General features: G+C 38.0%; 1 protein-coding gene across 1 annotated transcript; it reads right to left on the bottom strand.

Moving 5' to 3' along the window:
- Positions 1-36: 36 nt before the first annotated feature.
- Positions 37-15,574, bottom strand: mipepa (mitochondrial intermediate peptidase a). The gene is made up of 19 exons (XM_056756416.1): positions 15,252-15,574; positions 14,849-15,022; positions 14,631-14,719; positions 14,297-14,383; positions 14,072-14,135; positions 13,773-13,955; positions 13,283-13,439; positions 13,073-13,121; positions 12,777-12,837; positions 12,251-12,303; positions 11,780-11,933; positions 11,540-11,617; positions 11,200-11,404; positions 10,843-10,952; positions 10,690-10,764; positions 9,852-9,968; positions 5,635-5,756; positions 5,144-5,217; positions 37-549 (listed from the first exon to the last, which is right to left on the bottom strand). Exons 1-19 carry the CDS (start codon positions 15,393-15,395, stop codon positions 449-451), a joined length of 2,097 nt encoding a protein of 698 aa, XP_056612394.1. The 5' UTR covers positions 15,396-15,574; the 3' UTR covers positions 37-448.
- Between the last annotated feature and the right edge of the window lie 125 nt (positions 15,575-15,699).

Below are 15,699 nucleotides of genomic sequence, written 5' to 3'. Positions count from 1 at the left end.
TTAAGAAATAAAAATGCTTATGCGCTCAGTCTGTAAAACAGTAATGCATATAAACGACTTTTTATTATACACAATTTGTCATATATACACATTTCGTAGTTCTTGATGCAGCTGGAAACCAAGGATAACAATTTCACCAAAATCTTTACGTAATTCTTCTTTTCAATGGTTGTTACTACAATATTACAGTAATATTTTATCATAAAAAGTAATGTTAAAAAGCCTTAATAGTTCTTATAATAGGCTGAATACAATTTCTTATGACTTGGGTATCAAATGTGAGCCTCAGACATGTCCCCCATTGGTTTTCTGAAATCATCAACATTAAATTCCAGATCCTTCTTGGGACATGGACATTAGTAATTTCATTCAGTCTTTTAAAGTTCTGTACCGCCCAACATGACGAATCCAAAGCAGGGATTTCCACAACCCATCCTTCAACGGCAGTTCAGCCCTCCGAGTCCATGATGAAGGTTTCAAAGTCAGGCTCCAGGTCAGAGACGAGTGCGTTCACAAAGTCCTCGATGGAGGGTCTTTTCTGCAACATGCCTGAACGTGAAACAAGAGGAGTAAATTCCAGCCGTTACTGTTCCTCACACTCAAGTTTCATCACCGTGAAATATATTTTATGATGCTTGACAGCTTTACAACAGTACTAGTTTTCTTATGTCAAATTATGACTTAAATGATTTTTCAAGCTTTTATTTGACAGGACAGAGTGAGAGATGGAGAGGAGTCTATGTATGCATACTGTATATGTAAACAAATTACAAGTATGTTAGTGTATAGATAGACTCAAACACATGGAAAAATTTATATCTCACGTTTTTTAAATGTAAAATATTACAATGTTTAGATAAGGATGTATGAACACTTATATTTACTTCACACTGTCAATAAAAAAAGAGTAGGTGTTATTTTTCTCCGGGTCAGATTTTAAAATAACACTATCATATTGCACACACTGAAATGTATCATCTGTGCAGCGCAGTCAACTGTTGGTGTGTGTTGCTAAACTGTGCGCTCTCATTTTACAATTCCTCCACACTGATGCTTTGAAGTCCGCTCATTTCCCCTTGTAGAGCTGCCAATGTAAATAGTCCCTCCTCCCTTCCCCCATTTCCTGTATGGGTCAACTCACATGCGCGCACACACACACACACACACGTAAAGGAGTCCAAGTCCACAGCAAGGGCTTTACACACCAGTCTAGTAACAAACTAAAAACTCATCCAACAAACACTGACCCACAAACTCAATGTGTACATCTTTATAAATGCGTAAAAATACCCTCTTTACTGATTAAACTTGAAATTCAGAGTTCTGATATTTCTAAATAATCACTGTCCACAGCAACAGTGTTTAATGGCCGATCCGGGAAACCTACTGTACATTTTGTGCCGTTTCTATATGCTAATACACTTTTTCAGTCAATATTTCATGCATACTGTATTTTATGTTTTGTAGAAGGTAGTCGTAAAATAAAATGATGATAACCTGATCACCTTTCAATGCCTATTTCGCAGCAATAACACAAGCCAAAATATTTTTTCCTTTCTTAAAAATATATTTATAACCCAAAAATACAGAAGTGAATGTGCTTAGCTAAAGGTCTATGTGTAAAAAGCTTTAGTTTACAACTGATTTAGCGGTCAGCTCCCCTGATCCCCTCGATTCCTATGTTTCTTCACTGTACCGTCCGATAAAAACTACAAAAAGGCTAAACAACTGATTTAGCAACTGTCTTGGCTAACTGGGACCCCTAAGGGAAATAAGAGATCATTTTGAAAAAGCAGCAGGTTGTAAATGAATCAGTATTAAATGACTGTCAAAATAGCCCCACACCTGCTGCTCTCTGATCTACTTCATTAAGGCGTGAAGGTGACATGCAGACAGTTTGTTATGGTTTCAAGGCATGAGGGCATTTTGTGAACGTACCGAAAAGAGCTTTTGTGGCTCTAACATCAGACTGAACAAAATCTTCAAGTTGTCTCAAGCTTCACAAGTACTTTCCATAATGACTGCAATTTCCTGAAATCACTCCAAAGGAGATTTAGAATAGTGTCCAATCCAGGCCCCTTTTACTAAAATACCCAGTGGCTTTTTCTTTTGATGAAAAAATGATTGTGCGGCAATTGTAAATTCTGATCTGTATCAGAGATCCACAGTTTGGTGTCAGAGGTCCACTAGGCATCTTATGTATCAGAAAATCCAGTCCCTTGCTCACCCTCTTGTCATTTCAAACCAGCGTGACTTCCTTTCTTCCGCAGAATACAAAAGAAGATATTTTGATGAATGTCAGTAACCAAACAGCGACTGCCCCCATTGACTTGCATTGGTTTTGTCTCCATACAATAGAAGTGAATGAATGCCGGTGATGTCCATTTACCCACATTCTTCAAAAATACAGCTTTGAATTTACATGAGGTGACAGAATGATGACAGAATTTTAATTGTGGGTTAATTATCCCTTTAATATGTATACATTGGCACTTTAATCCAAATTTCACCCCAAAATGGGGTCATGGATTTTTCCTCCTCAAGTTGTTCCAACTGTAAAAAAATTAAATGGTAGTCGATGGTGCCCCAGAACTGCCAACATTCCTCAAAATATATTCTTGTGTTAAACACTACGATGTAGTGTGTGCAATGATGCCCTAGAACTGTCAGTTGTTAACATTCTTCCAAATATCTTTCTTTGGTGTCCAACCGGACAAAATAATGTACACATGTCTGGAGTACTTAATGAGAGAATTTGTATTTTATGAGTGAACCGTCCCTTCAAGGTCAACTCATTATGTACAAACCCTCCATTATTTTCTAACCCAACCATAGAAGAACAATAATTATACTATAGCAACATCAAACATCCTCCAGGAAAACACACAGAGCCGGATGGAGTGATCCATGAACACAGCTGCATTCTATTTTTATGAGAAACCAAAAGAGTTTTTATTACAAGTTGCCCTTGCTAACCCAGCTGTGTGTGCTTTCAAATGAAGGTCAACCACAGAAACAATAGCCTAAATTCCTCTTCAAGCACCTGCCGTTCATTTATCGGCAGAACACAAGAGGATGAGCACGCGCTCTCTGATTGGACGAAACAGCCGAAGACTTTGATTGGAGGAGGATGAAATACTCAACATCAATGTGAGCCAGGCAGACTCATCTTGCCTGGATTAATCCCAGTTTAAACACCGTTCCTTGGCTCCTGCCGTACGCGCCACGCCTTGAAGCTGTGCGGTTATGCAGGCAAAGCCAGACATGGTGAAACACGACTCGGGTTGCCCTGATTTGGGTTTCTCGCGAGGAGGGTAACTGAGAGGTCAAATAAACAATCTACATTAAACTATAAAATATCAAGTCACGATTATGTGATGTAAATCGTTCATTTCACAGGTTTTAGTATGCAGGTCGTGGTTTTGGGGTTTCTTTTCTTCTCATTCAGCCAGGGCTTCAATGGGTTGAGCAACATTTAAAGATTAAGAGGATAATTACAGCCGCCTTGCCGACAGCTGAAGAGATTTTCTGGTAACTCCATGCCTGCGTCTGTAACTATTTGAAACATGTTACGAGTTGCAAGCAATAACCTTCTGATCTACCCGAAAGCTGACTTTGTAATTAAAACGAAAGGCCCTCAAAAGCAGAACGTTTCGAAGATTTATGAGGACGTTTCTAAAACACTATTGCTTCATCTGCACTCATGAAACCTGTCAAAAACATTTGTCAACCCGTAACAAACTTGCTGATTCACATGTTCGCCCAAACGCCCAGGATCATGCAGTTTAACTCGATGTCATTTATAACATCATCTGAGTCATGCTAACAAACACGTTTGAAGTGTTTACATTACTTTACTGTGCTTCACCCTAACACCCAATCGAATGAAACTTCACATCGTAACATCCCAGCTCCTGTCTCGAAGTGCTGATATCTCAGCATCCAGGTTCTCGAGTGTGCTATTATCTTTCACTCTGTCCTTTGGTGCTAAAGTAAAAGTCCCTGGGAAAGCCGTGGGCCATGAAAGACATCTCTGTGCTGCCCGTGGCTGGAGAACACAGGGCCTCAGTCAGAATAGCGGATTCATCCCTTTCTACACTACGCCATCTAATCCAGTCTAAACTTTTCAGCACCGGAGGTCTGGGAGCCGGCCAGGCTCCTGTTCCACCGGGCCCGTTCTTGAAGCCCGGCACAGAGGAACAGAGGGTTGCGGGAGGCCCTCTCAATTTTGTTGTGTGCTTTTTATTGGTTGTGTGTTACATATTTGTAACCCAGTCTGTGAAAACCCAGCTCAAAAACAGTTTTTACTGATTTACTATTTTCTAAATAAAATCTTCCTAAATAAAGGAAAGAACATTCTGTGAAAATAAAACCTTGATATTTTTAATACTGAGCAATGCTAAATCGAAGATCGTACTGTAATGAATGACTAAAATAAAACTTTGATGCTCATTAACTAATAATTTGATTCTGAGACTTTAGCTTGATTTTTTTATTATTGCTATTTCGGTCTACTTTATTTTTTATTCAGTTTTTATGTTTTTTCCATTTCATAATTGTATTTTTCAATTACTATTTCAGCCTAAATGTTAATTGATTTTAATGAACAGAAATATTTTAAATAATGTCAATTTATAGACCGAAGCAATAGAGTGGGTCAAAAAACTAAATGGGCATAGGACTGTAAAAATTGAAGTCTAAGATGATGAGGAAATTGAAGAAGTTTGGGCAGGTATTGATGTTATCCATCAGGAAACTGACTAGATGAAATCTGGTTAACCGTTCCAGAATGGAAAGCATTGCAACGTTTCTTGCACTCACTTTTGAGTCTTCTAGGGTCGATTCATAGAAGCCCGAAAGTTAAGTTCACACACAAGAATCTCTTTCCATTTATCCCATCAACCAAAACAGGTTTTAGAGTTATTTCACGTTGATGAAAAATTATAAAAACTTTTAGTCTTTTGAAATAACGCACATTGATGAATCATTCCTAACAATACCAGTAACGTGTTTTACAAATGTTAACATGTAAACAAATTTGATTTCAGTTTCACTAACGTTCTCTTCATCCTCTCCTATAACAGACTTGAGTCTCCTCCTGAACTCCACAGATCCTTAATTTTAAAGCAGATTGTTTGCTTACCTTCCACCATCAGCATGGGCTCTTTCCCTCCCCCGTGCGCCAGCATCTCTCTGCGGTAACGCTCTCCGGTTTCCCTGCAACAGCGTGAGCAGAAACAGGTTTATATTACACTACCAGCATCGTTCCCACAATCCAAGACCATAAACCTTCTCGAATGGCATGGCATGTCCAAAACTGTCTAAACAAAAGCTAGTGCTTGTAAAGAAAACCACAGGAGTAGTTTAGATATGGAAGTGTTTTTAAACATCCCGTAAAATCTCAATTAAAGATGTGTTTCTTTAGTCCATTTGTGTTAGCGTAGAAGCTTCATTCTTAAACTTTAAAACCCTAAAAACACTTAAAACCTAGTGAACATGTTTGGGGGCAGTCGTGGCCTAATGGATAAAGAGTCGGACTCGAGCTGGTTCGATTCTCAGGTCCGGCGGGTAACGACTGGGGTGCCCCACTTGCTCCCCGGGCGCTGCAGTGATAGCAGCATTGATCTCACAAACCTGTTTAAGGGGTCTTTGTAGAAACACTGCTTCCACACCATGGAGGCCACGGCACGTGACATCAGGTATGAGTAATATTTGGCCCCGTATCCGATGAGATGACTGAACCTCAGCTGCCAGGCCTGCAGAGACAGATGCAGGTGAAATAACGACAAACATGTCCCAGTTTAATCTTAGTCAAGGTACGTGATTGATCAAATATGACTTCAGGTCCACAACATTCATGAGAATATATCAAAAGAAAAACTAATAACCCCAATTTCAGGTAAACTTTACGTTTGTGACACAGTTACACTGTTTAATACTTGGAGAAGGGGGTTTGTTTGAAATGTTTATCATTTATACAATCCATTTCCTAGTTTATAAAACAAGTGACCCCTCGTTCCCAGGGCGGCTTTCCTCTGACAGAGGTGATGTTTTAGGTGGATGCGAGTCAGGAAATACTTTGGATTATAAACAAAGACTTAAATCATGTTTAAAGAGCCGAGTGGTTCAAACATGACGCTGTGAAACAGAGACGTGCTTAGATGCCCGTGGTATCCTTCTCCCTGTGGAAAACTGCAAGTCAAACACTAGTAAATAGGGGCTAGCCTACAAAGCCTGTTGGCATGAGATAACATCAGTTTAAATCTGAAGTAAATGCCACAGCCAATACTGAATCGGCTCAGCTAGGTATTAAACATGCAAAATATTTTTTTTTTATAGCTTTCACAACAGATAAGACATTTCACATGACTACCGTTCCAATAATTTAAAGGGAGAGTTCATCCAAAAAAACAAAATCTGTCATAATTTAATCTGTATAAATGTCTTTGTTCCAATGAACAAAGAGAAAGATATTTGGAAGAATGTTAGCAATTGTTCAGTTCTGGGACATTATCCACTACCATAGATGAAAAAACATTGAAGAATTTGGGAAAACAAAGAGTTCTCGGGCACCTTTGACTAGCATTTAATCCTTCCAACTATGGTAGTCAATGATGACAGAATTTTCATTTTTGGTGAACTATCCCTTTAAGCGGTAGCTGACATGTTGAGCAATGGTGCTCCTGATGCCATGATACACGCATCCAAATCTGACCTGAAACCATCTCACTCTCTCTTATATTGTATATTTTTTTCAAGCTATTTGTTTATTTAAATAGTTAATTAAATATCAGTCAATGTGTTTCCTGAGATCTACTATGCCCATAGATCTATTTTCTTATCAGGACTGCTAAAGAGATCCGGATCAATTACACAGCAGTATGGGGATATTGCATTATAGCTGGATGACTCCGATCAAGACCTGTAAGGCCCGCAGCAGCAGTGTGACAGGTCCCATATGGTCCCTAATGTCTTCAATAAGCCGTAAGGCACTCTTGCTGAGAGCCGTAACATCTGAACGTTAAACATGAGCCAAGAACAGCAGCTACAATACTAAAAACACTCACCTAAAATCTGCTAAAAGAGTTTGGGAAATATTTCAACTGCTGACTGGCCACAAGATACTTCACAATGTACATTAACAAGAACTCTAAGCTTAGAGAAGGATTCATGAAAGCCTCACGGTAAAAATAAGGACTAAAAGTTCTGTACTTTGGTATAACCATGCTTTCCTTTAGCCATCACTGCAACTCCATTGTATTTTTAAAGGGTTAGTTTACCCATTATTCATTCACCCTCGTGTCATTGCAAACCTGTATGATTTTCTTTTTTCTGCAGAAAACAAAAGAAGATATTTTGAAGAAAGCTGGAAATCAAACAATCCTATTCCACGTTGACTGTCATTGTATGAACATGAGACATTCCTCAAAATATCTTCTTTAAATATAAAATATGTTCCACAAATACACGTTTTGAAAGATATGAGGGTGAATAAATGACAAAATTTGTATATTTGGGTACACTATACCTTAAGTCTGTGTTATGTAAACAATTATACATCAGTTCTCCATGGTTCTCGAATCTGATTGGCCGTGAGATATTCCACCAGGATCATCACGTGAACTGACCGTTGAACCGCTTCACTGACTGTTTGTATCACTCCGCCACAAAGCTAGTTAGTCTACAAGTAGCTAAGAGATATGGCAAACGTTACCTTTATAAACAATATTTCATTGGATATCAGCTATGAAAGCTCATCAGATGAAGAAGAGGCTGAAAAAAGACATCAACAGGTCACATTTCAAGAAGTGCAGCCGTTACATCTGCAGATTTGGACAAATTAGAAAAAGCCTGACATAAAAATAACACTGCGGCTAAAACCTCATGAACCTTTGGGGTTGCACATCCTGGTACAGTAGGTGGCAGTGTGAGCAAAATAGTAACGTAAACACATGCACTTGGCATCGTCTCATAGAGCAATGTAAAGTGGAAAGTAGTTTCCCCATATCCTTTGAAAACCTAAGGGTTTTAAATAAACACCGATGTTGTTTCTGATTTATCTACAAACTTGTGCCGTCGAGTTGTTGTATAAATGCAATATCGCTCTCGTAGTCGTGTATGTAGTGTTCTTATATCTTCATGGCTGTGATTAGTCCAGAGGTACAAGGCCGAGTGCCGGAGGCAATCACTGCCATGCAGATATAAGAACACAACATACACTCCTACTCATGCGATATTGCATTAATAACAAATATGAATAAGGTAAAAAATGAGGGTGGTTGCGAGGGTAGTTGTTAGGGTTTTATCATTTACTGAATAAAGTTTTGCTCATTAAGCCACATGATTTACAGTATTATTTCTGTCTGTAACACATACAATACGAAATGAGTTACATGTAAAGATATAGAAATAATGTAAAATTAACAATATTAATATACAATATAAATATTAATGTTGATGCATATTAAGTTCAGCAATAATGTCCTAATGCCGGAGCAAAAGCAGAGCGTCTGAAACACTTTGGTGTCCCATCATGCATCTGTATGACCGGAGGAATGTAACGCTGAGAGCCAATTCTCCATAATATCCGCAACATCTGCTCCATGTTTTAAACGGTTGACATTATCTACTAAAACGCAATTAAATGTCTCTGTAAACTGAACAAATGCCAACAAAAGCTGAATAATTGCAAATACTAACTCGCTCCATCATTGACCATAATCTTGTGGTATCTGTTAAAATAATAGTTTCAAAGAGAATCGGTCTTGAGATGAGTTCCTGGTGGACAACAAAATATGGAAAAAGCAGGCAAAACTGACAAGCCAATTCCAAAATCATGATGTCACATTTTCTTCCGAAATGACAACGTTTCACATCCATACTGTACAATAAAAAAGTCAAAACAGCTTATATACATCAATAGAGAATAAAGAGTTGCAGATGAAAAACTGTTTTAAGTCCATCTGAACTAAAGGAAGATTGTTGTATAGTCGTCACTCAAATTTGCCTCCTACAGGAACAAAAAACACACACGCACACTATTAGCCGAGTTCCTGTGAGAAGGAGCTTTAATGGATAAAAAGTGGGAGGTTGGCAGGATGGGGGGGTGATTTAGAGGATGGTAAAGACATTACAACTGAAGCAATTAAAGCGAGGGGGAGTATTTGGAGTCGGGGAGACTTGATTCCCAGTGGCTCCACATAATTACAGGCCAGGAGGAATGGTTTATGAAGGCAATTCTGAAGTAAAATATGCGTTTTATATCACTCCAGCTCCCAAACGACCATCTCTACAGCTGCTAAAGAGCTGAGAAAAACATTTCTCTACCTCAGAAAACGTTTCATGAAAGAAGAGTTTCAAATATTTCCCCCGAGGAGTGATTCTTCAAAGTATATCTCCGCTTTGTTATTTTGGAAGAGGTCCCCAAACAGGGACGGGAAGAGGAGGACAAGCATTTTAATCATGCAACTGTGTAGCGGTTGTGAATTATGTACCGTATAACAGTACAGTAAAGGAAAGAGCCAACAAACTAAGCTACCTCGGTTTGTTGATGTGTTTTTGTACTTTACAAGGTCTTATACGATGTTTTAAGGATTAGCCGAGAAATGATTCCCAAACAATTATTAACTTGAAAACTGCAATGATCCAGTTTATTTCTGCTCAACAGACCACCTACGTCATGTACACTGCGATGTGCTTTTTGCACATTTGTGGATGATAGTTATTAACTAATAAATCATTAGAAATGATGGGAAAACTCCATACACTTTCCATCAAAAATGTCTTAAACTGGATTTTGTAAATATATGAATTCTTAAAATTGTAAAGTGATATCATTCACAAACACTTACTGTATTGGTGATGTAGGGAAGACCATAATACTTCTTTTGCATGTCTATCAAAATATCGGTTGTTGATTGATTTTTTGGCTTTCCGTGATAAACTTGATCCAGGACTGCATAGAAAACCTATGAAAAACAGAAATGTGTGCTTATTATTTACAAATACATACAAGCTGTATGCAAAATAAATGTAACTATAGCATTATTTGTTGTTGAATTATTAGTAATGGTCTAAAGTGACAATAATGGAAGCAAATGAAAAGTAATATTTTTTCCAAATTGTAAACCGTAAACTCTGACAGATTTACTGAACTGATATCTAACATTTGTGAAAAATTATAAATGGATATGTAAATGTTATGAGACTGTTATAAAGATGATTTATTCCATATTATACTTTATAATGCCTGATTTTAATGTAAAGTGTAGTATCAACTAGTTTCTATTGTTGTTTTTTATAAATTACAAATGTACCGGCTTATACTTTTATATGATGGCAAATACTGAAAATACAATCAGCTATCAGTTTTGTCCAAACGTCTTATTTAAGTCATCACTATTTAAAACTTAAAGGGATAGTAAAGGGAAAATTCAGTCATCAAAATTAAGGTTGTCATTTCAAACCTGTATGACTATCTTTCTTCTGCATAACACAAAGGAAGATATTTTGAAGAATGTCATAGTAACCAAACTCTTGCGGTACTCATTCAGTTCTATAAAAACAAAACAAATGCAAGCGAATGGGTACCACCGTTGTTTGGTTACCGACATTCTTCAAAATATATTTTTGGTGGTCTGCGGCTGAAAGAACTTCATACATATGCTCTGCTTTTTGACCATCTGATACCTGAAGTTGAGTATCTGCAGCTCCACAGACCTTCTTGGACTCACAAAGGCGAGCCACCATGCTCTGTGGTAAAGGCTATGAGAAATTATACAAAAACATAATAAATACCAAACTTCAGCATTTACTGCTAGTAAATGAGCATCCCAGTAGTACCTGTCCTGTCTGATAGTGACGGGCAAACTGGTTGATCACACGATAATCTGTGGCAAAGTACTCCATTAAAATAGAAGGTACCTCCGCGAAATCGGTTGCGCATCGTGTTCCTAAAACAAAATAAAGCATTCCTCCTCATACATTAATCCAGGATACCTAAAATAATCAAAAACAGGGATACCAAAACTACCGATAACACTCCTGATAACAGACATAAGATAGATGCATCAATAACTGTATCAACATCGCCTGACTATTGGCTCCCTAATAATCCCAAGTTTCCCCCTTATCTAAAAAAACTAAGGACCAAAGAGAAACATTGCCGATACATGGTTGACTTTGTGGTCACAGCTGTACCCGTCACGTGTTGGTAGCGTGTGCGTCCCAGCATGGAGTGCATGGCGTGGCCCATCTCGTGGAAGAGGTTTTCCATCATGCCGGGGCTGAGGAGCGTGGGAGCGGAGCGAGTGGGTTGAGGGAGGTTTAGCATCAGAACAACCACTGGCAGCTGATACTGCCCATCGTCCAAGAGTCGCCCGCCGCGGATGGTGAAATGACAGTCCTGAAGGAGAACACAAAAATTAAACTAATGCTTGGAAAGGTATCACCACAACTGTCCTCAGCCAAACCCTTTTACAAATACAATCTTGTTTTAAGTGTATGAAGTCAAATAATTGAGAAGCTGGTGAGAAACTACCTGGTGGGGTTTGTCCGGTCTGTAGAAGAAGTCACAGTAAATGTATCCCAGCAACCCCTCGGTTTCGTGCACCACAGCCTGAGGGCGCAATTCAAAATGGCATGTGAAATTCGGAAGGAAGTGAACTCAAATCATCCTGGGGCCTGAGGATGAGCTTAAATTCGAAGTTTACATGATTACGGTGATTTAAGGGTTAATAATCAAATGTTGAGCGGGCCCAGCACCGAACCGTGGACTCACCAGCTTGCGTACGTCATCGCTCCAGACCTCCCCCAAGCTGGACTGCTCAGCCATTAGTGACACACCGAACAAATGTGTAAAAACACTGTTTAGACCTTCCATACACGCTCCCAGCGAGAAATACGGACTGTACAGACTTGGCTCAATGTTGAACCTACCAGGACAAAACATAAACTTACCACATTTTCATAAGGTGAGCGGTGCCTGTTAGGTTTCTGTGATTTTGTGGTATATGTACAGTATGATTATTCTCTCTCGGTGGGGTGAGTATTATAAAGGAAAAATGTGACCCAGCCTGTGCAAACCTTGCTACAGTATTTATTTGTTGTTTACAGTTTTTTACATAAAATCATCCTGTGATAAAATATAATAATATTTCCCTTTGTGTTCCACAGAAGTAGGCCATAGATTTGGAACTACATAAGAGCAAACAATTGCACACTTCACTTCATGCTTTCTCATGTTTCTTACCTTTCAGCACGAATCACACCACTGAAGTACGGTTGATCCCATGGCATTAATTCCTACAAAGCAAAATCTTTTAATTATTTCCTACCTAAAACGCTATTATTATATGGTTTTAGATGGATAGTTCACCAAAAATGAAAAGTCTGTCATGAATTACTCCCTCTCTAGTTGTTCCAAACCTGTATACATTTCTTTGTTTGGTTGAACACAAAGAAAGATATTTGAAAGAATGTAAGCTACTAAGATTTCTGGGGCACTATTGACTACCATAGTAGAAATAACTATTATATATATCTTTTTGTTCTGATGAACTGAAAAGAAAATATTTGGAATAATTTAGAACATTTTAATGGAATTCCGAATATCTTTTAAGAATTCTTTGTGTTCAACAAAATAAAGAAATTTATACGGATTGGAAGAACGTGAGGTTGAGTAATTCACAACAGAATTGTTATTTTTGGGTGAACTATGCACTTTAAATTGTGCAATTCTGACATTAACAACATAACATTGATATGATGAGGCTTACAGGATTTCTGGGGTTGAGTTTTGCCTTCATGTCCCTCATCATTTCAAAATCCTTTGATGTCCTACAGCAAATTAAAACATCTCTTTAATGGTCATAACTGTCTGCTGTTACTTATAAAAGCAACCCAGACTATAGGTGACAATGACATCTAGTGGTGAAAGACAAAATGACATCCACTATAATAAAATGAGGCAATAATGCAGGTTCAATCTTTAATAAAACACAAATGGAGCACAGCATGTATTTATTTTATGATCTGATAAATTTAAATGACAATTAATGAAGAGAGAGTTAACCTGTCTGAGAGCTTGTCTGTGAGCAGCTGTAAGAAGTTCATGACTGCCTCTGTTGAAACACAATAAAGGAAGGCCTTTAAAGAATTGTTTTCAATTATTTCTGCTATTTTTTTATAACTTTTATTTTTTTGGTGATGCTAGTGGTACAGAAATGACACACTTAAAATGAAAATAGATTAGAGAACATGTGAAATTATAACTTTTTTTTACCTGGGCTTTTAGCCATGGTTCCCTTTAATGCTCTATGTGCGTAGGATTCGTAACCGACCAATCGAGCAAGTTTATCTCTAGATGCCAGGAGTTCCTCAAGTATGTGCATCACATTTGCATTGGGGTATAGGAAAATTTTATACGCAACCTCTCTTACCTGAAACAAATGCGCACAAACCAGGAAATCACTTGACATTATACAGAAAATGAATTATTTCCTTTAAAGAGCGTCTGACAAAAATAAAAACGTATTCACACTTGTTCTTCTGTGGAACATAGATTAAGATATTTTGAGAAATGGTTTTGAGTCCATTCAATGGAAGTCAATGGGTGACAGTGTTGTTTGCTTCCCAACATTCTTCGAAATATCTTCTTTTGTGTTCTTTAGATCTCTTAAAGGGAATGTCTTCCATGTATTGATAAAGTCTTTACTAAAGTGTAAAATAAAGTCAACTGTTTCACTACATGTGACACAAGTGATCTACTGTACCAGGTCATCTGGGACATCGGCATGCAGGCCTCCGATCTGAATGTATTTTCCCTCTTTGCTGAAGTGTTGGTGAATGTGTTCGGGAAGGACTCGCTTCTCTATTCTGTTTGGCATGTTACAGCCCATGATAAACTGATTGCTCAGATCCAACAGCTTAACGTTAAGGTTCACTGCTTCTTTCCTCTGTTAAAGAAACAGCAATGTGTGAAGATGCCTTGCTTTATTTTTTAAAGCTTAAAACACGGGCAAACTTATTTTCATTCTCTGTAAATCAGGATGAAACAGAATGAAAATCTGACCTTTTTTTCATCCAGATGGATTCCACTTATCTCAAAGTCGAACATGAACAGTTCAGCTACTCTTCTGTATCAATGAAACAAAAACTCATGAAAACTCGGATTGTCTTCAAAACCATAAGCATTGTGACACATTTATGTTTATTGTTTTATGTGAAACCCTTAATTCAGGATCAGAGTGGGAAACACATTTAGAGGCGTGTCATTACCAAAATAATAAGACCAAACCTTTTTTCTGGGTCAAGCTTAGCCATAATCTCTTCATTATCCAAAAGGTCTTTCAGACTCTTACACAATTCAACATTGGTATTGAGCCTGCAGGACAAAGAGATGCAAACATCAACTTTCTTAAAAAATGCAAACCTTTCACACCCATAGATAGAAATTCTTTGATCAAAGATTCACCCTCTTGTCATTTCAAACCTGTATGACTTTCTTTCTTTATATTTTTGTGTTACATAGAAGGAGTCATATACATGTTTTGAACCACATGAGAGTGAATAAAGGAATTGATTTTTGGTGAACTGTCTCTTTAAGGCTGTTGCGTATAAATTCCACCCACCTCTCCACCATAGTACCGATGTTTATACAAGTCTTCTCTGCAGCCTCTCTGTATGATGGGTCAGGGTGTGCCACTTTGATGAAGTCTGCCTAAACATTTAAAAAGCAGGTTATGTGATATTCTTCAATTGAAATTACACAGCCTTCAAGTTTAAAGCGAGGGTTTAAAGAGAGCTCTAATATTGTCTTATAAATCTGTAAAAATCAGGAAATCTGTACAAGGTCTGCCACTCTGCATAGGCTGTCTGATAGTTTGTCAAATGTCTCCACGGTCTCGACTCCTGGAGGGGAGCTGCAGGCTTTCTGCACCAACTGCTCTGTCTCCTGCAGGGCTCTGTCCTGGACCACCTCAAACCCTTCCACCGAGCTGAGCTCCGGGACGCCAAACAACCCCTGAGAGATCAACACAAACACGATAGATTGTTGCATGTGTACAGTGTGTGTCATCATCAATGCTGAATAATTTAATCTCTGCTAAACATCCTAATTGATATAATGGCTGTAATGTAAATTGTATTGGTTTAATGGAAACTTTACTGGTCTTTCTAATAAACAATTATTGTTCTTTAGGGGTTAAGCAACTGAGATCAAAAAGATAGATGTTGTAGATGTATTCCCATACCCCATTTTGTTGGAAGAGGTCTAGTCTCCTCTGGACTTTGGCATTGAAAGCAGCTCCTACAGGTGACCATGTTGTGACTGTCCTGCAGATTCTCAGTGTTGTCCCATGCTTAAGCAAACACACCAGCGGTCTGTACACTGACATTACTACGCACAAGCAAATCTATGAACTATATATAAATTATACTTCACTGCCTTTAATGTTTACCGAAAACTTATAAATGCGGGCAAACCGAACTGGACACTGCAGTCAAAGGCAAATTTCAAGGGTTTAAAGATGAGGCATGTCTTGCTCCGTCCAATGACAGCGTACAAGTAATAGTGGTATTTCATGTCAGCACTTTCGACATCAAAAAATAAATTATTACCAAACAGTATTTAATAAACTAAAATTGTGCAATGAATATAGTTTTGTTTATCACACGACAGTACTAAAATATATAAATAAA

The sequence above is a fragment of the Triplophysa dalaica genome, chromosome 9 (genome assembly GCF_015846415.1).
Source record: "Triplophysa dalaica isolate WHDGS20190420 chromosome 9, ASM1584641v1, whole genome shotgun sequence".
Taxonomy (NCBI): Eukaryota; Metazoa; Chordata; class Actinopteri; order Cypriniformes; family Nemacheilidae; genus Triplophysa; species Triplophysa dalaica.
This window is presented reverse-complemented; position numbering and strand designations above follow the sequence as displayed.

Coding starts and splice junctions, on each gene's coding strand:
- mipepa (XM_056756416.1), bottom strand. CDS start 15,395: ATGTCAGTGTACAGACCGCTGGTGTGTTTGCTTAAGCATGGGACAACA. Junction 11,405..11,539: donor GACCGGACAAACCCCACCAG/GTAGTTTCTCAC, acceptor GTTCTCCTTCAG/GACTGTCATTTCACCATCCG. Junction 9,969..10,689: donor CTGCAGATACTCAACTTCAG/GTATCAGATGGT, acceptor TGTTTTTCATAG/GTTTTCTATGCAGTCCTGGA.